This window comes from Manduca sexta, chromosome 13 (genome assembly GCF_014839805.1).
Source record: "Manduca sexta isolate Smith_Timp_Sample1 chromosome 13, JHU_Msex_v1.0, whole genome shotgun sequence".
Taxonomy (NCBI): domain Eukaryota; kingdom Metazoa; phylum Arthropoda; class Insecta; order Lepidoptera; family Sphingidae; genus Manduca; species Manduca sexta.
This window is the reverse complement of record NC_051127.1, coordinates 9,083,997-9,110,224: the sequence shown is the minus strand read 5'-3', so window position 1 is coordinate 9,110,224 and position 26,228 is coordinate 9,083,997. Positions and strand designations below refer to the sequence as shown.

The window sequence follows — 26,228 nt, the reverse complement described above, 5'->3', positions numbered from 1 at the left end:
TGCAGTAATCCTATTGATAATAAATTATGATTAGAGCTCATTGATAATATTATCTCAGTGTCAATTTTAATTACCTTTTTCAGTAAGAACAAAATCAAATGCCTTATAAATAATAACCCAATTGTAGTAAAGTTACATTATTTATTGCAACCTTGAATTCGTTTTAAAAGAAATGCTTACGTATATTCTGAAGTTAATGCAAAATGAAAAAAGATTAGAAACACCAGGCTTTATTAAAAAAGCATATTCTAGTTGCAATCACACAGTCACTAAATTTACCAAAACTTTCCAAAGACCATGATACTCAATACAATCTTGATTCCAAAGGAAACCGTGACACTGTTCCCGCTGCTCATGTATCCGAACCTCTTGGCTTGATGGATGAGGTCGATGATGGAGTCCGTGGTCTCCTCAGCAGTGGGTAAGATCTGGTCTGCCGGGAGAAGGTGGCCGAAGGTGCCTCGGTCGCGAAGCTCGTATATGTAGACCAGGGGTACGTTGAGATGTTCTTTCACCCAATCTCCAGAACTGCCAGTAGCCTTGTCTGGAGAAAGTTGTGGAATTTGTTTAAAAGAGACAGTGTTCATAGTGGACCCTGAGCAGCTTCTGGAAAGGCTGAAGGTTCAATTTTCAACAAGAGAAATTTTGATGTTATCTGCTGACTTCTTTTATCGCATCGAGTGGTCTCATTCTAGATACCAATACTTTAGTATATTTTTTTCAATAACAAACTACATAGACTACGTTGATTGTTATTGGTCACACATAGATCTGAAGCAATCTACCCTTTGCTTATACGTCAATTAAATATAGGCAATAAAGATTGAACGATCAAAAACATTTTTTTTTCCTTAGACGTGCATGGCAAAGTAAATGATGGTAAGTGGAGTGGGGTCCAATAGAATGTCGACTGACAAGATATAATAACCCTTAGGCAGTAGACACCATTATGCCAGTCTGGTGGACCTGGATATATACATCCATCCGTCAATCGGACACCTTGTGTACGGTGGTCGCTATCCGGTCAGATATAAAATATATACTACCACCAGTAGATGTAAATAATCTTGTAGAATGTACTTACAAATAGCCTCGGCGATATTTCCTGATGTGTACGGAGTGCCGTATCTAACAGAAAGAGCTCCCATCGCCCGCCTTCCAATATTGAGCTGGAACATTCAGAATGAACTTCATTAACGATATATATTTTGTATACATTATAATAAACTTTAATCGACTAAAGAGTAGTTCTTGTTTTGCTTTGCTTTATGACCCTTATAATCGTCCGGGAACAATTGTGATCAAGCCAAATAAATATTATTTTGCTCAAATAATAATTTATTTTATATTACTGGAAGATTTTAGATTTTTAGAAGTTAGTTAGAGAATATTAATATTTAAGTTTCATAATCATCAGCCGCAGAATGTTCACTGCCGAATATGGGCCTCTCCCAAAGATTTTCAGATCGACCTATTGGAAGCGGTCCACATCCAGCGACCTCCTGCTACTTTTATTAGGTCTTTTGTTCACATCATGGGTAGACCACCGACGCTGCGCTTGCCAGTTCGTCACCTCCAGCACCTTCCTTTATTTAAGAATTCTAATAAAATATTTAAGGTATAAAGAGATGTGAGCTTACTGCGTCATGATAATTAGCCAACGGCTCTGTAGTATTTCCGAATGGTATCAACAGAATTTGTCCTGAAGAATGCATTGATAAATATATGTCTATCTTATCTCCAAGGGTCTTTAAATAGTTTGCTAGATCCCTGGTCTCCGGCTCGGAGAACGGTCCTGGGCCGGCGTAAGTATTTGTAGATGCGTCGGTTGATGATCCTTGCACTGAAATGTAGGAATCAGCCTTAATCTATGCGTCGTTTAGGTGATTTTTGATTATGGGAAAGCCCTTTCTTAAAGAAATACGGAGAAAATCAGATATAATATGTTATTAAAAATAATTTTCGTTTAAATCTGATGAGGAATATTGAGTGACACAACCGTGATTTAAAAAAAAGAATTTACACAATATGCGTAGTGTTTTCTAGAAAAAAAATGTTCAAATATAGAATAGAATCATAGACGTAGACTTATTGATACTTACTCAACCAGTTAGTATTCCAATTTCTGTTCAAATCTACGCCGAATTCGGTTCCATAAGGACGTCTATTCTTCCGCCATAGTCTATTCTGTAAAAAAAAATAGCTTGCTATAGATATCTGACTCTATACTAACAGCTCTGTATTATATACTGTCCCACTGCTGGGCATAGGCCTCTTCTACTATCAAGAGGGATTAGGCCTTAATCCATCACGCTGGCCTAGTGTAGATTGGCAGACTTTACACATCCCAATAATTCGCGGAGAATTTCTCAGGTATGCAGGTTTCCTTAAGATGTTTTCCTTCACCGTTAAAGCAAGCGATAATTCACAAAGTATAACACATAACTTAAGAAAAGTCAGAGGTACGTGCTCTTGGGTTTTGAACCTGCGAACATTCGTCTCGGCAGTCCATTCCACTCCCAACTAGGCTATCGCTATAAATATTTAATAAAGTGAATTAATTGAATTTTGGTCAAACTTTATTAAATGTTAATTAAGTGTAGTGTTGAAACCTTTAGGAAATTTTGTTAATTTTAAGGAAATTTATCTAAGCTATGGTAAGCATAGTCTCTATAATTTATGAATACGAAATCAAAGATTTTACTAAGTAAATACTTAGCAAAGTTTTGTGAAAGTCAGGTTTGAGCAAAGATTTTAAGTTTAAAGCCTAAGAGGTGTTTTATCAAACTGTAATATTTCAGTTTAGCGAAAAGAAACTGATTTTGCATAAAGTACGTGTACAAAGTCGTTCAAATTGAATAATAATAGTTCTTGCACATTTGTTTCATCACAAAAGAGACCTATCACGTAGTAAGAGTTGTATATTTTTACACACACATATCACACCTTTATCCTCGAAGGGGCAAGCAGAGGTGTAAGTGTGATATGATAGAGGGAAAACCTAACGCCATTCGGGCAAAAACTCCAGACTCTGAACTGATAGTGAGCAGAAAAAAACAAATATCCCTTAGCTCAATCCGAAATTCGAACCAGGAGATCTTTGATCATTGGTCCGTATTAAATTTTTTATAACATAAGTATAAATAAATATGCCATCCGTATCACTATGTTTATAGCTATTATTGTGTTTTCAGTCTTACGATTGGTATGCCAACGTGATATCGAATTTAGTAGATATAATTTATTAGTATTGTAATTGTTACAAATTAGTAAATATATTACTTTTTTTTTATTTATGACTCGTCAAATAACATTAACTTATCGTTCATGCAATAAAATATGATTGTCTTTGCCAGCGATTGGAAGTCCCGAACGCGTGCCATTCGGATTTGAATTTAATTCTTTTAATAATATGAACTATCAAAAACTCCAATTACATACAAAAAAAATCAACCTATTTTTTACCATATTCCTTAAATGTTATTTTCCTAAAATTAACTTTGTCCTACGTGCCGACAAAATCGTAATAATGGGTAGATTGTTAGTTCGCTAAGACTACGCACATCAATAATCGTTGATATCTCATTCTCTCCCAGTGACCGTCCTGAGCCGAGGTTCGTAACCAGTTAGTGGGTTGCCTTCATCATGGCCGCTTCATTTTCAAGGGTTTCGAGTACCTACAGCGCCTACCCAAAAGTCCGGTGTGTTTTTACAAGCCGACCTTTGCCGGGCTAACAAACGAAGTCATGTTAAAAAACAATTAAATATATCGACTTTCCTGATTCAACAGCGAATTGTGATCATAAGTATGTTTTGAATGATTTATTGACTACATATAAAAGTCAATGATTGCTTATCAATCATCATTAGAATTAAAAGAACTAACAATAAAATAGGCTGAACACTAAAAATTAAAGACAACTGTTTACTTACATTAGTATGAGTCCAAACATATCCATCAGGATTTGTCACAGGAAAGATGTACCAATCGAAATCACGTGCAGCTGCCATTGTTTCTGGATCAGTACTCCTTAGCAGCTCATTTATAAGATAGCAGACTGTTGCTGGAGTGATCCATTCTCTAGCGTGTATCCCACTTTCTATAAAAATGATTCTTCTACCTTCACCATGTGAGATCTTAATGCCTGTTATATCACGGCCTTCGTAAGAAGTTCCAGCACTTATCATAGTCACTATAGATGGATATTCCATAACCAGATCTTCTAACCAAGTGTTGATTTCGTTTAAATTGTAGTATGTGTCCCATCGCATGCTCCTGATGTTGTTTCTGGTATATTTACCAACTACTTCTCTGTTTATGGTACTGAAAGACGTGACGTATTTTGTTAGTATTTAAAATACAATTTGGGGAAATTAAAAATTATATAGAGTGTACAGAGTATTTATATTATAAAATCTATATTTAATGTATAATTACAATATTCAAATTACAACGAATTCTTATGTTTACGCGAATGTTAGACATTTAAATTAAACTATTTTACAAATTTTATCGCGGTTTTAATATTTTACTTTTCTCCCGACGTTCCGAAGACTTCGCAACTTTGACTTTGCTTATATAGGCGAAACAAAACGAAATATAGGGACCCGCGTAAAAGAACATATAGCTGACGTGAAACACCGACGCTCTACGAAGTCTGCAGTCGCTGAACACTCTGAAGGAGTCTCCAACCATTATCTGCGACTAGACAAGCCACAAATCCTTGCCAAAGAACATCGATTCCTGCCTAGGATGATCCGCGAGGCTAAAAAAACATCCTAATTTCAATAGGGAAGATGGTTGGAAGCTTGCACAAGCCTGGGATCCAGTTCTACATTTAATTAAATCGGAACCCAAAAGACCGGCTGCCAGACTTCAAGACACTGTGAGCTCATTCTGCGTAGATCGGACCACCAACAGCTAAAATTTAAAAAAGTTGTATATTTGAAAAATGTAGGTAGATATTGTAACTCTCATATTGCGGATGAACAATACCTCAGTCCCCTCCGTGACCATGAAAGCTGCAAAGTCTTCGAAACGTCGGGAGAAAAATAAAATATTAAAACCGCGATAAAATTCGTAAAATAGTTTAATTTGAATTATCATGAAATTTATAGTCCAATTACGATTTATAAATCTCTCAGAAAATGTATAAGTATTTAATAATCATTATGATTAAGAGATCCTTAGGTCGTTATTTACATCAAAGAGGACGTTTAAAACAACATGCCCGTAAACCTTCCTAAATGACCTTCACCGTTTTCGATCCATCATGCTTACTGTTTAAAAATATAGTATTGCACTTACTCTTGGATGTTCTGCATTGCGACTTCAAACTCTATTCCATTTCTATTAAGGTATGTTTCAAATTCTCCTTTATCCTGGGGAGCTGAGACGACGCTAACATATTCGGCATTTGGGACAGGATCTTTCCAGAAATCAAACCGTGAATCACTATCGTACAGGTTTTGTAAAACTTTGATCTCATCCAAGCTTTTTGGCAATATTCTATATAAAGTGTAGTTGTCGAAACGAAATTTCTCAGAAGAGGCATATGTTATTAATAATAAAGGTAGAAATGTTTTTATAAACATTTTAAATGTAACGTCGTATGCTGTTCGAATTGGGTAACCAAATGATTGTGAAAACCATTGGAGTTGTAAAAGTATACAATGTTATAAAGCAATAATGCAATTATTGTATTGTATGATAACTGTTTACCACACATTTAAGGGTAACGATACATGTAAAACATATTTTACTACGTCCAAATATACAATAAGTAGTACTTCTAGAGTCTGAAGTCTAGGCTTAAACTTTGAATTTATAGATCCTATTCTTCGTTGGTTTTATCATTTCTGGGGCAGAATTATCATAAAGCAAAAATATATTTTGTATCCAACACAAATATTAATGTTATTAAAAACACACATCACACCTTGTCTCCGAAGAGGTAAGCGGAGGTGTAAACTCGCTCTTTTCGCCATTTTTCATACCAACACGGCGAAGTGACGAAAGTGGGGTCCAATAGAATGTCTGATGGAACCAGGCACAGGCCGATCCCGGAACGCGATACACTTACTTGAGCCACTATGACGGGTTTTAACATATTGTGTACGGTGGTCGCTATCCGGGCGGATATGTAATATATTCTATCACCAGAATTTATGTTATGTCCCGTCATGAGACGGGGGTGAGCCTATCGCCAAATCGCGCACAAATTTTATCCCCGGTCTGATACTAAAAAAATCCCAATATCACTGTGCCCGACCCAGGATTCGAACCAGAGGTCTCAGGGCGTCAGTCGTACCCCGAACGCAATACAACTACGCCACTGAGACAGTCATATTATTATATTGCCTAAATTTAATAGCAAGCATTCCCTTATAAGCGTGTAGTCATACTCTTTAGTATGACGGACATAAGCTCGAACAATTGATGGTCACTGGCAAAGCCGAGGGCAAACATACCAGACCTTATAACCCCCATCAGATCGTCGGATCAATTCCGTTCTACTCTTAACACCAAACTTCATGTTGCGCATCACAATGACTTGGGCCACTATGACAGGTTTTAACATCTTGTGTACGGTAGTCGCTATCTGGGCGGATATAAAATATATTCTATACAGAGGTAAAGAACAAATGGTCAAACAACGATGTTCAGACCACGAGTCTCAGTAGATGTAGTCATATTTTTAATCTTAGGCCCTTATTCACATTTATAACATAAAATATCTATTATATATTAATATCAGGAGAATTGTCGACCTAAAGATAACTAATCGCTAGGGCTCTGTCTATCATTCTACTCATGAGATAAGCAGTGGATATTTATATTTTTTAATCAACGGCAATATTGCAACTTATGTTATTGTCGATATGCATCTACCTAGTGTGGCGATGTAGACATACTAAGAATTAAATGAACTGTTCACCACTTTAACGTTTCAATAATAAAACAGCTTCGCATCAAACGAAGATTTTCGTCGATGGCGCAATTGCGCATCTTTGATATTATTAGAACGATTACTGGCAGTAAGGAGAGAAGAAGAATAGAAGAAGAATACCCACCAGATAGACAGACGTTATTAAATCGTCTACAAACCCTTACCGAATATACGCAGTGCCAAGAATAGAGAGAAAGACTAGCATAAGCCGCAACTAACTTTTAAGACGATTCATAGCCACGACCATTCTGTCAGGAGTGTACGATTGAGAGCTAAGCGGCGAGTGGTGGTGCAAGCGGTTCGGCGGGGCTATCTGCACTGCTCTGAGTCAGGAATCCTTCTTATTCCCCCGTATATGCTTCTCGCTCAATCGTCGCTGACTTAAAGCTGCTAGAGGTGCGGTGAAAAAAAAGAATTTACCTACAATCATCAGTGTTTAGTACTGGTTTACTGGCTATAGCCGAACTAGGGAATTGTGAGGGAATTATCATAATGTGTATTGTCGTTACTATATAATTAGGTATACGGTACTATCAGCACTATTTAGGCCACAATGAAAACTGTTACAGTGTTGAGCAATAATATTACATTAAAGTGATAAATTGCTGTTACAATATTATCACTACGTTTCACTCGATCGGGTCATTGGTCGAGTAATATAGTACTTGCTTGCGCTTTATAATGACAACTTTAAAAAAGAAATTTCTTTTAACAATTATTTGGTCAAGAACTAGTTGATGCGTTTACACTAGCGACAATATTTCAATAGCACTTTACACGTCCGACTTGCCACAAGTCAGCCTTCAAAATTTGCAAACATTAGCTGGCCGTTACTGTTTACATTTTAAAAACATTTGCAGAAGATATTATTTACTGCAAGTTTTCTTGCTAATCTAAACCTCGCTGAATAGATGAGATACGTATCTAAAGGTTGAAATGGGCGAGCACTGCCTCAAAGAAAACCAATACAAAGTACCAAGTTGCTTTCCTTTTTGTAGATAAGGTGTGATTTTAGGAAATTGAAGTGAAGTAACCCCTTTATTCCCTCATACTTATTCTTTTTATTGAATGATGAATTATCGTTTGGTTTAACGATGAAGGAAAATATCATGAGGAAACCTGCATACCTGAAAAGATTTCTATAGGAATTTTGTAGGTGTGCGAAGTCTACTAATCCACACTATGCCAACGTGGTGGATTAAGGCCTAATTGCTCAGTAGTCAGGAGGCCCGTACCCACCAGTGGAACGGTGTATAATACAGGGTTGATATTATTATTATAGTGCCGGCTAGTACCCCTAGCGTGCCACTGGTTTCGCATATTAAAGAATCACTACCGATAGTGATTCTTTAATTTCGGGTGACATTGTTCTTTTACCGGTCTATATTATTTAAAAGTTCCATGTACCATCAAGGACAATGTTCGTTAATGCAAATGTAACTCAGGTTGAAGAATGAACACGTTAGAATAAATTATTTTATTATTTTTTATTACAAAAATCTTTGCAAGACCGTAATCCCTAATATAATTTTCATTCCCAAGGAAACTGAGAGACTGTTTCCGCTGTTCATATATCCGAACCTCCTTGCTTGGTGAATGAGATCGAGGAAGGAGTCCATGGTCTCTTCAGCAGTTGGCAAGATCTGGTCTGGGGGGAGTAGATGGCCGTAGGTGCCTCGGTCACGAAGCTCATAGATATAAACCAAGGGGACATGGAGGTGTTCTTTTACCCAGTCTACTGTGATGCCGGTGGCATAGTCTGAAATATAGATATATCTTAGTTTTTACAAATAAAAATCATGTTTATGATGGTAGATAGATGTAAAGGATGATACAGCTAATCGGATTAGGATGAAATTCTGCACATAAATAGACTATGTGCTAGGTAACTATATTATATATTTTTAGGGTACGTAAGTTTAGTCTAGGAAAATATACAGAAGTATTTTACTAGGAAATGTTTATCATACTAGTGTAGTTTGTTTCCCTGACTTCTATAAAAGCCGACTGGCTTTTATAGAAGTACTGACTGTCTAGTGACTGTCTAAGTGACTGACTAGTCATAGGCAGCGATGATATTAGTTCCATTAAAAAAAATACGGTAACATTCTGTTATTCTTGATAACGCAATGTCGGTGTCATCGTTTCTCATTATACTTATCATGCTTACTAATTTCAATTACATTAAAGAGAACGATCAAAAGCAAAGCAAACAAACCATCTAATAAAATGTACTTACAAATAGCCTCAGCGACATTACCGGTTGTGTACGGAGTCCCGTATCTAACAGAAAGAGCTCCCATCGCCCGCCTTCCAATATTGAGCTGAAATGTACAAACGCATCCACTTTATTAACATTATAATGTATTGGAATATATTTCCTTTGATTTTCTTGGCATCGGTAAAAGGAGTTTTGCTCACAACTAATAGATTTTGTATTTCTCTTAAATAAAGATGTTATGTATAATATCATTTGTATTTTGTCAGTATATTTTCTGAGCAAAAATTATCGTTTGCATAAATAACTGTTTTATCATAGCACAGTTGATATTCGATCATTAGAAACAATATATTTGAAGTGTTCAATATTATGATTTCAATGAGCTTACATACAAATGATCCCGAAAACATATTATGCATGATGAAAAAAATTAACGCTGGAGAAGTATTTTTGGACATCTCTTCACGTACGTATTTTTAACCGACTTCAAAAAAAGTAGGAGGTTATCAATTCGACGTAAATTTTTTTTTTTTTTATAAGACAGTGTTACAACCGTAGGAACTATGTAAGTATGAATGTTGTGTCAGCAAACTGTGGTGTAAATGAGACATAAAAAGAGCGAGCGACGCCAGTCTCTGCGCGCTGCCCGCTGTGTACGAATGTATCAAAATCCTTTGGGGTATCTACCCCGTGTTGCAACCAAAAAAATCATCTTTAGTTCAACTGAAGTGCTTTTAATCGAAGAGTGTTGCAGTGGCTCCCAAGACAAAACTTATAGCCTACACTACAATCAAAAAAGTTGTTGCGCCAATTTTTGTACTCAAAATGAATTGTGTTGCGAACTTACCGCATCATGATAATTGGCCAAAGGCTCGGTAGTATTTCCAAAAGGTATCAACAGAAGCTGACCAGATGAGTGCATTGACAGGTATAATTCGATCCTGTCTGCCAGAGGTCGTAGATAATCCGCCAGATGCTTAGTCTCTGGCTCGGAGAATGGTCCAGGGCCGGCGTAGTTTATTGAGCTTGGATTTGTGGATGATCCTCGCACTGTTTGTATCATAAAAAAGTAACGAAACGCTTCTTAATCAATATAAATTTGCGAGTTTTCGATGTGAATAAACATTTTAGATGCCTGGGATTGAAATTTTAGTCCAGTAGAGCAATAGGAGGCAATAGCGACAATAGGAGGCGATAGCCTAGTCGGGTGTGTAACGGACTATCGAGACGAATGTCCGCATGTTCAAATTTCAAGGGTATACACCTCTGACTTTTCTAAAATTATGTGTGAATTAAGGCTTCCTTTAACGGTGAAGGAAAACGTCGTGAAGAACTTTCATACCTAAGAAGTTCTCTCCCTCCTCCGCAGTAAAGAAGGCCGGGCCCAGTAGTGAGATAGTATATAATACAGAGCTGATATTATATTTATTATATTATAACGATAAGTAGGGTGCATATCACATCATGGATATACACTTGGCGAAATCGGAGAGGCTCAGTTATGGCTCTCTCCAACCTCTAGGAAATAAGACATGGGATATTCAATTACTGCGATTATAAACATAGATTATTATTATATTCAAATCTTTTTGTATAATAAAGCTAAGATATTTGTTATCATAATAATATATAGTGTGTCGACTCCTATACCACTATAATTGTAATTTAAATTGAATAAGATTATAAAGTTTCTTACATCTAATTGATTTAGATAGTATTACATTATATACGTCTTAATCTATTAAAATACTTACCTAGCCAGTTGCTGTTCCAATTTCTGTTTAAATCTACACCAAATTCCGAGCCATAGGGGCGTCTGTTTTTGCGCCATAATCTGAACTGGAAATAAAATTAAAAGTTATTTTAGAAATATCTTCATCCAGGACAACGCTCATATTATTCATATTAATATGAAGGGAATTATCTATGTTTAGAATGTTCACCATAATATATTAAATGCTTTGGATGATGCACTTCATCATAATTATTTGATAATAACAAAGTAACATTGTCAAAGGCCAATGCTGAATACAGGTCTCCCCCACATATTTTCATATCGATAAAAGCGGCCTACATCCAGCAAGTTATGTGTCTAATTACCGAACGTAGCCCTCTTCATAGTTTGCTAAGTGACCGTGATCCATCTTAGACTGTCCAACTTCAATTATCACTGGTAACACACATTGATCGGAGACTTTTCTCTTCAAGTGCTAATTTAAATTAATTCTGAATGATCTTATATTTCCCTTATTTCTTCAACGTTATGCCACCTATTTGCTTGTAAAATAATACAAAATTGTACGTAAATTTTCTATGATTATATTTCTTGGACTTATCAATACAATTACAGTTCTTAACATAACATAGTCGATAATGAGATATGCACTGACCTCCGTATGAGTCCAGACATACCCATCTGGATTAGTGACAGGAAAAATGTACCAATCAAAATCACGCGCCGCCGCCATAGTTTCAGGATCAGTACTCGTAAGAAGCTGGCTTATAGCATAGCAAACTGTCGATGGAGTAATCCATTCTCTAGAGTGTATTCCACTTTCTATAAAAATTATTCTTCGACCTTCGCCGTGCGAGATCTTGACTCCTTTTATATCTCGGCCTTCGTAAGAAGTACCAGCGCTTACTATTGTCACGAGAGATGGAAATTGTCTGGCCAGATCATCTAACCAAGCATTGATTGCACTTAAGTCGTAGTATCTATCCCATCTCATACTCCAGATATTATTTCTGTTGTATTGACCCACTCTTTCTTTGTCGATAGCGCTGAAAATATATTAACACTTTTAAATATAATTGAATGTGATCTTTTGATATAATCTTGAACAGAACTTTGGACTTTTTCGTTCATTTGTTATAAAACTTATCCATCTATATCTAAACCATACTTTAAAAAAATATTTTTAATATATTATTATAATCGACAGCCTCAAAAATCTAAATCGACATTCAATTCAATCGATCGGCCTTGTATTAGACTGGGCTTGTACCAAAAATCATACAAAGTATGATTACACTCATAAATGTATACAATTTATTCTCGTACTTACTTTTGAATGTTCTGCATCGCGACTTCAAACGCTATCCCACTTCTGTTAAGCAAGCCTTCCAATTCCCCCTTATACTTGGGAGCTGAGACGACAGTAACATATTCAGCATTTGGTACCGGGTCTCTCCAGAAATCAAACCGAGTATCACTGTCATACAGGTTCTGCAAAACTTTGATCTCGTTCAAGTCCTTTGGCAATATTTTATACAAAGTATAGTTGTCGAATCGAAATTTCTCACAAGATACACATGTTATTATTAATAAAGATAAAATTAACTTTGGAATCATGATTTAAGTGTGTACTGTTGCAGGTAAAACAGATATTGAGCCAAAAATATGGAGGTTGTAAAATATATAGTATTGTAAAGTAATAACATAATTGTTATATTACTTATGATAAATGTATACCATAAAAATGAAACAAAAGTAAAGATACTGAAAGGAAATAACAAAGATTTAGAGTTTTTAATAATACTACCAAAACCTTAGATAGTATCGTAAGATAGATATATGGGTTTTTCGGGATTTTACCTTTAAGTTTAACTTTTGTTGTTACGAAGACTTTGATGCCTTAATCATCACTGGGCGGATTAAGGTATTGTAGTACGTCCAAAATTTTCATATTATTATTTATCCCAAATCAAGATTTTTGGAATTCAGGAAAACACGGCCTTGTATGATGAAAGTTCGAGTTAGTTTAATCCAAGAAATTCAAACGGATAATACAAATTTATAGATGGTGTGTTTTTGGATTTTTATCAATGTTCGTATATTCAAACTAAATATATTACTTATGTGCATTACTTTCACTCTTCAGATCCAACCATAAAGTTGCGAAAGTATTCAATAGCATTCATGTCATTTTTAATTATCCGCTAAAGATAAGAATGTGTGTTGTAGTCTAAAAAGATTCAAAAGGAGTATCGACGGATAATCACAATGACAATAAATTATCACGATAGAACATTGTTATATCGGAATTCTATTACTCAATGGTATTAAACCGGTGAGAACCAGGTTTGATACCCAATTTGGAAAAAAAGTACGCCTATCTTCGATTTGAACATCGCATGCTGTCCCAAATAAAGCGATAAGATCGACATTACTATTTCGATGCTACTACATAATAAATCCTTGAAGTATTATTCGTCCATACTAAGATATCGGCCTTTCTCGGATTATTTCGCTCTTGACACATCAATCATCGCATCATTAATGAGCGCATTCAGTGCCATGCATACTTTTATAATTCGAAGTTCCTGAAGATGTTACTCCATGATGTTAACTCTATAAGTATACATAATATTATAAAATCTAAAAAGAAAGATTTTTATTTAATTTTAATATGTTATATTCGCGAAATGTTCGTTGATGTAACATTATAAAACATCTAACTGGATATAAAGATTACTGAAAAATATTAAAATTTATTTTGTGTTGTGTAACATATAGAGTACAGGTCTATAGGGCCACAAGGGAAGATGGACCATATTCCTTGCGCGTATTCTGTATTCTAACTGTATCAGGAGGAGTATACAAGAAAGATTTGGAAAAATAATACAAAGGATGTACTGTACAATTGGTGACAAAAAAGTAAGCCCGGAGTTTCTTTCTGCCTTTCGTCTTCGGGTAGTCATCACTTAGGTGGCTGGTGAAAGGCTGGTAAGTTAGCTAGGTTAGGGCTCATGTCCTCACCGGTGAGAATCGCGTCGCGTTATCCTTTTATTTCCCCTATCTGCCAGCCCGAGCTGGTTACTTCGGTTTGTACCTTGTATTCACTATACATTTTACCCCTAATTTAAAATGTCCATTGTTATATAAGTAATTTTAATTGTTATTTAGAAATAATATTCCTTATTCTTATACATTGTTCTGACTTATCATAAGTGCAACTTTGTTCGCCTACGTGATAAAGAAAAATATTTTATTTTCTAGGATAGGGTAAGATAGATCTAACTCCACATAGCTTCATGAGCACAGATAGTATAAAATAAAAACAAGTGTCATCACAATTCACATTTATTACAATAATTTTCGTAATACCATGATACTACATACAATCTTCATTCCAAACGAAACATTAATACTGTTCCCACTATTCATGTATCCGAATCTCTTGGCTTGATGGATGAGGTCGATGATGGAGTCCGTCGTCTCCTCAGCAGATGGTAAGATCAGTTCTGGTGGGATGAGGTGGCCGTAAGTACCCTTGTCGCGGAGCTCATACATGTAGACCAGCGGCACTTTGAGATGTTCCTTCACCCAGTCCGCAGTGAGGCCTGTGATACGATCTGAAGAACAGAAATAATTATTGCTCTAATTGTATTTTTTACTTCTTGCGTCATATTCTTCAATATTTAAGGTTGTGATCTCCTTTCTGTGTCACTTTCTCTCAAACGAATTTTCTCCATCTTTTTCTGTCTCCGGTGTGGAGGCTGTAAACTGTATATTGCATTCAAGAGCGGTGCAGATCTGGTCTGACCAACGCGATGGTATTTTTTAATACCTATGCTTAATACAGAATGATGGAGAATACTTCTGTCATGGTAAGTCTTAGCTGGCATGAGGCACCGGCAAAAAAGATCCCCTATTTCAACAATTACATAAGTAAGATGCTTTGTTGGGTAAGAAGGTGGTGAACTCAAAAGAAAGAAGAGGCACCGCGCGAGGTCCCACGTATCTTTATCTTGATGTCCCGGGCGCTTACCTAGGTCACCCCCTAATGCCGTCACTGGCTATGTCGAGTACAAGCACAAAAATATTTTATACAAATGCCTTGCATAGCGCGATAACTACATCGAAACGTCAAGTTTTAAATGTATCATGAAATTCAGTAAAGAACAGTAGTCTCGTCACCGCTGGTACATTTGGATAAGTGTTTACATTTCGTTTATTTTTATAGTGTTCCTATTTGAAGGAAGTTGTACCCAGCGTAATTACTTAAGGTTATGAAACTTTTCTTGTATTATCAGAATGACGAATGCGCTTCATATATCTAGCAGGTCTTGCATTTAGAAGTCTTTGATGACCTCCCTTCTGTTTATAAGTTGTTGCATTAACCATTAGACAAGCTACGCCGCATCATCCGCTTGTATTAAAATGTTTTTACCAATAACCTCGACGACATTGCCGGTTGTGTATTCAGTCCCGTATCTAACAGAAAGGGCTCCCATCGCCCGCCTTCCAATATTGAGCTGAAATGTACAAACATATTCACTTTATTAATGTACCAACTAGCTTTTGCTTGCGGCTTCTCTGTTTTTTTTTAAGAGAGACTTTAGCTTGACTTGCTTACTTGTTATTAGGAAAAAACTTTTAACCAAACTATTCTGATCATAATTACAATACCCGAGATAACAGTAAGTTGTTGAAATAAACTAGGGAACGTATATCTTTAAGGCTGTCTGCCAGCTGATTGTTAAATGCGGAAATGGCTAATCAGCGTTCCCTTAGAAAACCCTAAATTAGCAAATTACGCATGAATGTGCAAATTTTTCTAAATGATACGCAATAATCGATAGTAATCGTACTGTCTAAGAAAAAATGGAAATTCATGCTGAAAACAAAACTTAGAGACTGAGACTGCCTCGGTGGCGTAGTTGTATTGCATGTCCGGTACAATAGCGCTCTGATATTTGGGTTTTTCTACTCAGTATCAGCCCGGAGTCTGGAATTTGTGCCCGATATGGCGATAGGCTCGCCCCCTATCACATCATGGGACGGAACACACTTGGCGAAAAGTGGGTGCCTTGGTTGCGCCTCTGCATACCCCTTCGGGGATAAATGCGTGATGTTATGTATGTATGTATGTAACAAAACTTAACATTGTGCAATTACTTATTATAATAAAATGAAAAGAGCAACAAACGTACTGCGTCGTAATAGTTATCCAAAGGCTCGGATGTATTTCCATAAGGTATCAACAGCATCTGTCCAGCTGCGTGCATCGATAAGTACATGTCGATCCTACCCTTCAGAGATCTTAAATATGTTGCAAGAGTCCTGGTCTCCGGTTCGGAGAAGGGACCTGGACCGGCGTAGTTGATCAAGGAAGGATCGATGGCTGATCCCCATACTATTGGATAGAATATGCATGATTAATATTTAATAATTAAGAGAAAAATAAAAAACAAAAAACCGCGATAGAATCCGGAAAATTAGTTTAATTTCAATAATAATTTAAAGCTTAAAATATCCCAAAATTATTAAAAAAATATATTGAAAAATAATTGTCTCCTAACATTGACAGTCTTACTTATTTATAAACTCGTCTTATGTTTTAATCAATTGCTTTGCCACTGATTACCAAAAATGTTACTTATAAACGTGTTTTAGCATTAAGAGGTGGTTAAGCATTGCCTAAATAGCTGTCAAAATTAAACATCGCCGGCGATTAAAAGTTTAAGAACAGACTAGTCAAGACGCAACTAAGCATAGCTTTGCGAAATTTTTATAAGCACGGCTGATAGTTTATAACCCACTAAATAGTGATAACTCAACATGTGATAAGAAATTCACCAGTCATTTATCAGCCAAAAACTGAGTGCAATGTAATAAGACGGGTATACTTAATAATTGGACCAGATAATCCTTACTATCAGGATCAATATAGCTATTGGCGTTCTAGATTTTGAAAAACTTACCTAGCCAATTGCTATTCCAGTTTCTGTTTAGATCTACACCGATTTCTTCCAGATTTTGACCAACCGGGCGTCTGTTTTTGCGCCATAGCCTGTACTGAAAATTAAATTTTATTAGTATAACACGACATCTGATTCTTAATATATATATTTTTGGGTCTATGGAACGATATAGTCTGAATACAGATGCAATGTCTTTCTTCGCTAATCTTATTTGAATCGCATTGTGGAGCCTGAATAGAAATATAAAATACCTGCTTTCGGGACTTCATTTTCGTTTTTTCTTTCAAAGTTCATGTTTTGAGTACAAATAATAGAATGCCTACTATCACTTGCAGTTTTTTCGATTGCTATCTTGGGATGTAAAACAAGTGAAATCAATAAACTGTTCTACATACCCCTGTATGAGTCCAGGCGAACCCATCAGGGTTTGCAGAAGGGAAGATGTACCAATCGAACTCACGCGCCGCTGCCATTGTTTCTGGGTCGGTGCTAGTTAACAATTCATTTATAAGATAGCAGACTGATGTTACTGCGATCCATTCTCTAGAATGCGTGTTAGTTTCAAGGAATATTATTCTTCTACCTTCGCCATGAGAGATTTTAACTCCTTTTATATCACGGCCTTCGTACGAATGTCCAGCAATTTCGATAGTAACTAGAGATGGGTACTCCCTAGCTAGGTCATCTAACCAAGCATAGACTTGTTCAATTGGATAGTATCTGTCCCATCGCATGCTTCTGATGTTGCTTCTGGTATATTGACCAACAGTTTCTTTATCCATAGCTCTGAAAAATATTTGTTACTTTGTATGTGGTTCATGAAAATCAACACATAATTGTGACATTATAATATCGGCAAGTGATTATCATGAAAATTAATAAAAAAATATATACTGGGAAATAGTCATAGTTTGTGCTTATTAATATTCCGCAACGATTTGATTTTGTAATATCACAAAATTATTGTCTTGCTTTGGAATCATTAAACAAACTCAAGGGGATGATATCCTTTTGAATATAGAACGAATGTAAATCTGGCAGAAACATGTAAATTTTCTATAAATTTATATTTAAAATATTTAAAGTCTTCTACTTACTCTTGGATGTTCTGCATCGCGATTTCAAACGATATCCCATTTCTGTTAAGCAAGCCTTCCAGTTCTCCCTTATCTTTGGGAGCTGACACAACAGTAACATACTCGGCATTGGGTGCTGGATGTTTCCAAAAATCAAATCTTGCATCACTGTCATACAAGTTCTTTAACACTTTAACCTCATTTAAATTTTTGGGCAGTATTTTGTACAAAGTATAGTTGTCGAAGCGAAACTTCTCACAGGATGCAAACGATATTAATAATAAAGATAAAATTAATTTAGGAATCATGGTTGAAGTGTGAACTGTGTAGGGGAACAACTAATTATGACAAAAAAATTGTAGGTATAAAACTTTATAATGTTGTAAATTCATAACCTAAACATGAATATAAGATAACTAGATGTTATAAAAATTGCTGAAAATGATAATTTTATATCAAATTACTGTAACGAATATTCATTATTATATCCTCTAGAAAGCACTACTATTTAGTACTTTTGTTGATTTAAATAAAATTCCATAACAATAACCATGTCCATCTTTGCAATCGCCGTATGCTCCTTTGTCTATGATGTGGTGGAAGGATTTGTCTTTTCCCTCTATGAGATTCAGTCCTGGGCAAATTGTGTCTGAAGACCTTATATTTCCCGCTTTAAGCTTCGAAGCCAGAACCTCTCGTTCTACAGTAAATATTATATTATATTTACACCTGACCAAGGCACTAAAAAAAATCAAAATTTCTAGTTTTTGACGATTTTTTATACATAATAATGGGCTCAACTTATCATTTTCAAAGGATTTTTGGAGGCGTTCGAAACGTAAGGATTAAAATAAAATTTTAACAAAAATAAAATCGACTCCAAAAACACTTTTATTTCTTGATATTTAGTAAGTATAAACATATCTAATTGAAACTAATACAAAAATAATAATTCTCACCCTATATTCTTTTCAGGAGTTCCCTGATGCAGTTTCGGAGTTCAAGATGAAACAACAATAATTTTGTTATAGTATAATATGTTAAAGCTATATTAGACCCAAGACAAAAAAAAATGAAAACCTTATTTTATTTCAGGGTATTCCTCTCCGCATCTTTAAAACTCAAAGCTATACGAAATCGAACGTAAAAGGCCTATTCCATTTGGACAACGGAATAAAAAAAATTCACCGAACCTAACTAAAGAAACTCCACGAGGCAATTCTTGTGCGCTCGGTCTACACAGCGAATGCACGCCCATGCACGGGGGAAGATTATGCCGCGACTCTAGGCACATAGTGTAATGTGTTTATCTCTTGGTTGCCAAATACACATTGAGGCCTTACTCTTACTTACTCTTAGGGTTCGCGAACATCTCCCCTCCCTCTCTCTTCCAATCATCCTAACAAAGCTCCCCCTCCTTCCTCTTCTCTTCCTTCTCTCTATCCCCTTCCTTATTCCTTCCGGGCCCCGTGACCGAATAGTTGCGGGTTGCCAGCGTACCATCCGCTGGCACCCTCAGTGATAGCGGTATTGCCCACCAAATCTTCATGGGACTGCTGTGGTTGCTAAGCCGGAGGATCGCTTGTACACTGTTAGCAGGGTACTCCCTGTGATAACCGTGGCAATTCCCAAAAATATTTTTTTTTTTTTAAAATATGACCATTCCTTATTTCATGCCCGTTAAAAAGGAATGAGAAGGCAGAGGAAATCTTAGGAAATGAAAAATTTGTCTAAAATATGATATCCGACTTTAACCAAACCTCACAGGACCTTTAGAAAAATCTATATTTACGAAATAACTATCATATAAGATGGTTATAATTAAGATCCAGATTGTTAATAACAGGAAAACTATTATCATTCGAATTTAAAAGTCCCTCGTAATTCAGATACTGTTCAATAAATGGCCTATTACATTATATTTACGAGTGTATCGATAATTTTTATTATCATAAAATTTTATCATAAATTTCAGATATAATTAATCAAGGACTTGTAAATAAGCCACATTATAAAAGTTAATTGTTGTGTTTACTGTTTCACTCGTGTAAGATTGGCCTAGTATTCTAATAATGATTGATAATGAAAAAAAAGCGGCGATAGCCTAGTTGGGAGTGGAACGGACCGTCGAGATGAATGTCCGTAGATTCAAGTCCCAAGGGCACGCATCTCTGACTATTATAAAGTTATCCACATAATTATTCACATATATATTCTTTGTCAATTATAGCCTGCTTTAACAGTGAAGGAAAACATCGTGTGGAAACCTGCATACTTAAGAAATTCTTTAAGAATTTTCAGGGTATGTGAAGTCTGCCAATCCGTACTATGCCAGCGTGGTGAACTGAGGCCTAATCTCTCTCGATAACAGAACGTGCCCGGCAGTGGGATAGTATATAATACAGGGCTGGTATTATAATTATTATATAAACGTATTTGATTTATATTTTGTTAACAGACTAGGGAACTAATTTCATAATATATTTCGGTATCACGTAGCATTATATGATCAAATGCTATAGATTGTACAGTTTTTGTTAATAGACAGTCAAAGGATTTAAAGTTGAACAAGCCCGTATCCTTACCAAATCTCACTAAACTCTTATCCCTTCTCTCCACTATCGTCTAACCCTCCACAATTCTATAGCTAAGTGTTCAGGTGTGGCTGGATTCGCTTATCACTGCATAAAAGATATCTTGATTGGAAATAACTTTATATACGAATTGCAGTATCCTCGAATAATTATGTGACTTGTCCATTTTATTCTCAATTAAGGCTATATTTTTTGGTATCAGAAACTAAAGTTCGCAGATTGTAACTCGCTAAATGCAATACAGTAATAAGGTTTCAAGGATTTTGATAACGGGATCAATGAAAACAGCCGATTTCTTGTCAATGATAGGTTTTTATTGATGACTTACAATTTTATTATTGCTTACAAAAATAATGCTTTCAATATCATTTTCCTTACCAACAAACGATAATATTGTTTTACCATCTCAAACACCCTTATGAGGTATACTACTTCTCTCCATTTTTTCATAAGCGACACTTTAAAGAACATTAATGAATCTTGCTTCTCTGATGATGGCCAGCAGCCCGTCGAAAGTTTCTTCGCAGGATGGCAGGACTTGGTTCACTGGTAACGTATAGCCCCAAACACCCTGATCTCTGAGCAGGAACGTGCCAGCAATGGGAGGGTTAATGCGATGCTTCACGTAATCATCGGATGATCCTGTTGCACCGGCTGTAAAAAAAATAAGAATGAAGATAAGAATGAAGGTATAATTAAAGAAGGAAATAGAACTAGGATTTTTAATAATTTATGTTTAAGTACACACATACACACACACACACACATCAGGCATTTATCCCCGAAGGGATATGCAGCGGCACGAATGGGTAACCCACTTCTTTCTAATTGTGTTCCGTCCCATGATGTGATAGGGGGCGAGCGTATCGCCATCCATGATACTGAGCAGAAAAACCCAAATATAATTTTGCCCGACCGGGGATTCGAACGCAGGACCTCAGAGCGCTGCCTTACCACGTATGCAGTACAACTACGCCACCGAGGCAGTTCAAGGCTGTTTTAGCTGCACTAAAACAGCCTTGACCTGCCTCAGTTTACTAATACAAATTGAGTTATTATTGTAATAGAATGGTCTGATTGAGAAATAAACGTTTGGATTTAAGCCGGGTGGCTTGAAGACTTCGATTGTATTACTTACTAGAAAAACTAAAACGTATATGAGCTTTTGATTAAAACGGTATATAAAGAATATTTCACAAAATTAGATTTATGCTGAATATGATCATAGTCTCGATACTTATTCCATCATAGGACAAGTGCAAGATTTGTGAAACGACTGTACTGGCTGTCGAATAAAAATATCTTGGAATGCAATATATTGAGTAAAACAACTTCTTTGTCGCCTTAGTCTTCGTCTTACTGGTGGTAGGTCTTTTATATATGTGAGTCCACCTGAGTATGTACCACCGCAATGTCTATTTCTACCGCCTAGCTGCAGTGTGTGGTCACTTTTGTCTTCCAGTTTGAAGGACATTGTAGCCAGTGTAACTACTGGACATAATTAGACATAACATCTTATGTCTCAGGATGGCGAGCGCAGTAGAATACCAAAGAATACTTTGTAATAAGGTGTTGGATGGTGTTTCTACTGTTTATTGATGGTCGTATTGCTTACCATCTGGCGAACGGCAAGCTCGTCTCGTCATTCAAAGTAATAAAAAAAAACAACTCTTACTAGAAATAAGCCTGGATGTTCCGACCTGGTACTGGGTGCCGTACGCTGCGGATAATGAGCCCATGGCTCTTCTGCCGATTAAAAGCTGAAATAATAATAAAGAATGGAATGTACATCCAACATTCAATGTTATTTTTATTGAATATTTTCTTTGCGCCTCAGTTTTTACAATTATCTTGATTCACATCATTCATCGTACGTGAGCTACTATGATGGGTTTTAACACCTTGTGTCCGGTGGTCGTTATCCGGGCGGATATAAAATATATCTTACCTTTTTTTGCTTTTTGAAAATCAGATATTATAACGTTTTTTTATGAAATTAACAAGGATACATGTAGTCAAATCTATTTTTGAGCTACCAACTCGTGTGAATAATGTCGTTATGATATATCTGAAAACGCTCATTTTTCAATCGTTTCTACATGTTTTAAGCGCGCACATTTGCAAGTAAAACTACACAATTACTTCAAGGCATTTACCACGCGTTTTAGACGTCGCATGCAAGTTATTAAATAACCATAATTGCTATCTACCCTTATCTAAAATTCGATTGTTTATTCTTAGTTATTACCATTTCATTGTAGTTGTACATAGGAGTAGTAGAATGCGCGAAGGGAATCAGCAGTCTTTGCCCAAAAGATCTAAAAGACAGGTAGCCGGCAAGGTTAGAACCAATTTCTTCAACGTATCGAGAAAAAGACCTGGTCTCTTCTTCAGAAAAAGGTCCTTGGCCAATGTAGTTGTTAGCCGCAGGGTCAAAGCTACCACCGATTACTGAAATGAAAATACTTATATCTATACTTCATTTTACGTTGTGTTATACAATTTGCTTAAAACACTTTTTATGGCGTTCAAAATTATTTTAAGATTATTTTAAACAACAGCTGATCACTAAACACAGCAGATGTTAACGACGATTCATATTATTTGTTAAAAAATCTCATCGTTTACAACTTAAGGAAGTATAATATTACTTAATCGATTACTCACTTCCCCATTGGGAGTTCCAGTTCTTTGTCAAGTCTACGCCGATAGCAGATGATGTGATCGGTCTTCTATTTTTGGTCCAAAGTCTTACCTAAAATAAAATTCTATTATTTGTATTTGAACAACATAAACTGCCTTAAATATCAGGCTGCAATGTACTACTTACGTATACAGACATTAGATTCTCTTCTACTAAATGAAGTAATTAGTAATAAACTAAATTATATTTAATCTTCCCTTAATTTAGATAGTCATATTGAACGACTTACTTTTTTTTTTCTCTTCTATAAAGACACAAACAAAAAGATAATTAAATACAAGGTAATCTTTGATGGTTAATTTAAATCAAGAACTCCTCCCATAATAACAATCATCTATGAATACAGTTAAAACAATAAAAATAAAGCATAAGACTTACTGATGCCTGCGTGAATTCATGTCCATCAGGATTTAAAATAGGGAAAATATGCCAATCGAAATTCCTTGAAGCCGCCAGGGCTTCGGGATTCTCTCCCTTAATCAACTGGTCAACAAAGTAGGTCAAAATAGTAGGAGAGAGCCAATCAGCCCCGATCTGACCGCCGTCTAGCACGAAGGACAGTCTCCCTGGACGTCTCGATATTTTTATACCAGTTATGTTTCGACCTGAAAACAAGAAACTCAACTTTGACCTAGATTCTTGTATTAAGACTTACATTTTATTAAAAATGCCAGCCATTGTATTAAATAATCGATTATAAACTACATTTTACTAACTGAGGTCTACAGCATCCTTAATTATATATTTATAAGTATGTATTTTTTACATTGGAAATGGAACACCTTTCCAAATAAATTCTATAGTATTTATTATTAACATATAAACTTGTTGCGTAGTTTACTGATTCTACGTCACCGAATTTGCATTTCGTTTTCATCATTTTGTTTTATTTTAGAAATTCTTAAATGATTACCTTCGTACGACTGCCCAACAGTAATAATACTAACAATGTCACTGTGCCGTCTAGCTAAATATTTAAACCAGTCAATAATGTCGTCCAGTGGTTGGTAGTTAGTCCAAAACATTTCATGAGATGCTGAACGCTTCTTCCTGCTCATGAGCTGTGCGTCGAATGCTCTGAAATATTTAGGGAATTTAATTCTTTGTCTGGTGCAACAGACATCTCTTTCTATACAGCGTGGTAATGTTGCCAGCGTTATGGGCACCTTTGCGCCAGGTTTGGTCCGTGGCGGTCTCTTCGATTAGGTTTAAGAGTAATGTGTATGTTTACAATTATGTTCAAATTTTATCAAAATTGTAATGACTATTCTTTGTCTTAAAAGTCACAGTTTCTAATTCATAGAAATACAAATTCAAATTTCATAACAGCCCAATAAATAATGAAAAATACTTAATGCCCTAAGGATGTGATAATCCACAACCTTTCATCATCATTAGCTATATGCAGTTTACTGCTGAACGTAAGCCTCTCCTAAAGATTTTCAAACGACCTGTCAACCACGGCCTGCATCCAGCGTTTCCAACCTTTATCAAGTCTGTTCACTTTTTAGGTGGACGTCTTTAGACCCTTATTTTTACAATATTATTTTATTTGCAGTCAGATCTTTTAAATAAAAAAGCAAAGCAAGACAGGAATACGACTGTTCTAGATAATTAAATTATTATGAATACAAAATTCGACGAGGTTGTCAAATTTCCCAAATACATTAACCTCAAACAGGACTTTTTGTTAAACGGTAGACATTTTTCCTTCAAAGCATATTTGAAAAGCCATGATGCACTGAACGAACTCTGAAGTTTAGTAAGATAAGACCAGGATAATGATAAGTTATTATCTTAACTTTCAACCCAAGGTGTTATAAATAGAAGTAACTATTTCCTGAATGCAGTTGAATAGTGGCGATGCATGATGTTACGCTACAGAATGCCTTACATTCTGTAGCGTAACTTGGGCTCTCCCAAGTGATCTCGCCTATGTCCAGCAGTGGACTGTAACGGGCTGATGATGATGATGAGGTTATAGATCTGTGGAAACTGGGCTCATTAATAAGGTGAAGTATAGTAAGCAAGCGGATTGTGATTAAAAACGTTTTTAAGAAAACAGGCTAGATGTATAAAAAAAGGAAGGTGCACAACTGGTGACATAGCTGCTGATGTGCCAAGATGTTTCTCTTTAATCGTTAACGCTAATAGAAAACAAAAATAATATATAGGAATGACATCAAAACCATAAGTCAATCACTAGGATATGCCATTCTAGTATTACATAACGTTAGGGTTAACGATTGAAGACAGGTTTATTGGCTACGGCCTCAGTGATATTATAATCATTTGAATATATATTGTAAGGACATGAACTGGACCATAATAATGCGATGGTGTTCATTGCACAATTCAGTAGATTAAATTGAATGTAAAAAATCTTTTATACACACTATTTCATATCAAATTTTAACGTCGGATCAAAGAATATAAATTGAAGTACACGGAATACGAATATACCTCGCTCGCTGATTCCAAAACATTCGAATATACTTTTCGAATTATGTTGTATGTATCCTTTAAACTTTGCCCATCGTTCCAAAATAGAAGCCATTTAGACAAAATACGTTTACAGTCGGACCATCAATTTCACAGATAATTACAAATACTCACTCCTGCAAGTTATCCATCATGAGCTGCGAATAGATGCTTCTTTTCCTGAGGGAATGTTTAAAATCCTTCTTCATTTCTGGAGGCACGACGACGCTCACATAATTTCCCACTTCACTAGGTGGCACCCAAAAATCTAACCCATTATTCAACTCATACAAGTCATTCAAAAATAATACATGCTCTTCACTTTCTGGATGCACTTTAAACAACGTATAATTGTCATATCTAACCTTTTCTCCGAAAACTAAAGCAGTTAAAACTGTTAAAAATAGAAATTTTAGTAACATCTTTATACGTTGGATAAAAAACTATTCAACTGAAAATATTTGTGAATTTGCTTAATCTGTTTCTTTATTACCT

General features: G+C 35.8%; 4 protein-coding genes across 5 annotated transcripts; all 4 read right to left on the bottom strand.

The window, feature by feature from the left end:
- Positions 1–124: 124 nt before the first annotated feature.
- LOC115446444 (zinc carboxypeptidase) lies at positions 125–5,647 on the bottom strand. 2 transcript variants are annotated; one of them, XM_030173115.2, is made up of 6 exons: positions 5,309–5,647; positions 3,934–4,324; positions 2,103–2,187; positions 1,641–1,843; positions 1,085–1,169; positions 125–544 (listed from the first exon to the last, which is right to left on the bottom strand). In XM_030173115.2, the coding sequence occupies exons 1-6, from the start codon at positions 5,593–5,595 to the stop codon at positions 276–278; spliced, it is 1,320 nt and encodes a 439-aa protein (XP_030028975.2). In that variant the 5' UTR covers positions 5,596–5,647; the 3' UTR covers positions 125–275. The 2 variants fall into 2 exon arrangements, with proteins under 2 accessions (XP_030028975.2, XP_037294172.1); XM_037438275.1 differs by having other exon boundaries at positions 490–615.
- A 2,765-nt stretch (positions 5,648–8,412) lies between these two features.
- LOC115446439 (zinc carboxypeptidase) lies at positions 8,413–12,566 on the bottom strand. Its single transcript, XM_030173112.2, has 6 exons — positions 12,237–12,566; positions 11,562–11,952; positions 10,926–11,010; positions 10,019–10,221; positions 9,190–9,274; positions 8,413–8,709 (listed from the first exon to the last, which is right to left on the bottom strand). The coding sequence occupies exons 1-6, from the start codon at positions 12,521–12,523 to the stop codon at positions 8,441–8,443; spliced, it is 1,320 nt and encodes a 439-aa protein (XP_030028972.2). The 5' UTR covers positions 12,524–12,566; the 3' UTR covers positions 8,413–8,440.
- A 1,672-nt stretch (positions 12,567–14,238) lies between these two features.
- On the bottom strand, positions 14,239–18,637 carry LOC115446450 (zinc carboxypeptidase). The gene is made up of 6 exons (XM_030173122.2): positions 17,976–18,637; positions 17,274–17,664; positions 16,879–16,972; positions 16,108–16,310; positions 15,345–15,429; positions 14,239–14,526 (listed from the first exon to the last, which is right to left on the bottom strand). The coding sequence occupies exons 1-6, from the start codon at positions 18,260–18,262 to the stop codon at positions 14,258–14,260; spliced, it is 1,329 nt and encodes a 442-aa protein (XP_030028982.2). The 5' UTR covers positions 18,263–18,637; the 3' UTR covers positions 14,239–14,257.
- A 2,203-nt stretch (positions 18,638–20,840) lies between these two features.
- On the bottom strand, positions 20,841–26,225 carry LOC115446440 (zinc carboxypeptidase). Its single transcript, XM_030173113.2, has 7 exons — positions 25,869–26,225; positions 24,166–24,329; positions 23,631–23,857; positions 23,216–23,303; positions 22,797–22,999; positions 22,224–22,308; positions 20,841–21,202 (listed from the first exon to the last, which is right to left on the bottom strand). Exons 1-7 carry the CDS (start codon positions 26,153–26,155, stop codon positions 21,009–21,011), a joined length of 1,248 nt encoding a protein of 415 aa, XP_030028973.2. The 5' UTR covers positions 26,156–26,225; the 3' UTR covers positions 20,841–21,008.
- Positions 26,226–26,228: the final 3 nt, after the last annotated feature.

What these genes read in the sequence shown, in the direction of transcription:
- LOC115446440 (XM_030173113.2), bottom strand. Translation starts at nt 26,155, where the DNA reads ATGTTACTAAAATTTCTATTTTTAACAGTTTTAACTGCTTTAGTTTTC. An exon ending in ATGAATTCACGCAGGCATCA is followed by an intron (nt 23,304 to 23,630) that starts GTAAGTCTTATG and finishes ATTTTATTTTAG; the next exon opens with GTAAGACTTTGGACCAAAAA. An exon ending in AACATCCAGGCTTATTTCTA is followed by an intron (nt 21,203 to 22,223) that starts GTAAGAGTTGTT and finishes TTTTTTTTACAG; the next exon opens with CCGGTGCAACAGGATCATCC.
- LOC115446450 (XM_030173122.2), bottom strand. Translation starts at nt 18,262, where the DNA reads ATGATTCCTAAATTAATTTTATCTTTATTATTAATATCGTTTGCATCC. An exon ending in CTGGAATAGCAATTGGCTAG is followed by an intron (nt 16,311 to 16,878) that starts GTAAGTTTTTCA and finishes TCTATCCAATAG; the next exon opens with TATGGGGATCAGCCATCGAT. An exon ending in CAATGTCGTCGAGGTTATTG is followed by an intron (nt 14,527 to 15,344) that starts GTAAAAACATTT and finishes TCTGTTCTTCAG; the next exon opens with ATCGTATCACAGGCCTCACT.
- LOC115446444 (XM_030173115.2), bottom strand. Translation starts at nt 5,595, where the DNA reads ATGTTTATAAAAACATTTCTACCTTTATTATTAATAACATATGCCTCT. An exon ending in ATGTTTGGACTCATACTAAT is followed by an intron (nt 2,188 to 3,933) that starts GTAAGTAAACAG and finishes TTTTTTTTACAG; the next exon opens with AATAGACTATGGCGGAAGAA. An exon ending in AAATATCGCCGAGGCTATTT is followed by an intron (nt 545 to 1,084) that starts GTAAGTACATTC and finishes AACTTTCTCCAG; the next exon opens with ACAAGGCTACTGGCAGTTCT.
- LOC115446439 (XM_030173112.2), bottom strand. Translation starts at nt 12,523, where the DNA reads ATGATTCCAAAGTTAATTTTATCTTTATTAATAATAACATGTGTATCT. An exon ending in ATGTCTGGACTCATACGGAG is followed by an intron (nt 11,011 to 11,561) that starts GTCAGTGCATAT and finishes TTTTATTTCCAG; the next exon opens with TTCAGATTATGGCGCAAAAA. An exon ending in TTGGAACAGCAACTGGCTAG is followed by an intron (nt 10,222 to 10,925) that starts GTAAGTATTTTA and finishes TGATACAAACAG; the next exon opens with TGCGAGGATCATCCACAAAT.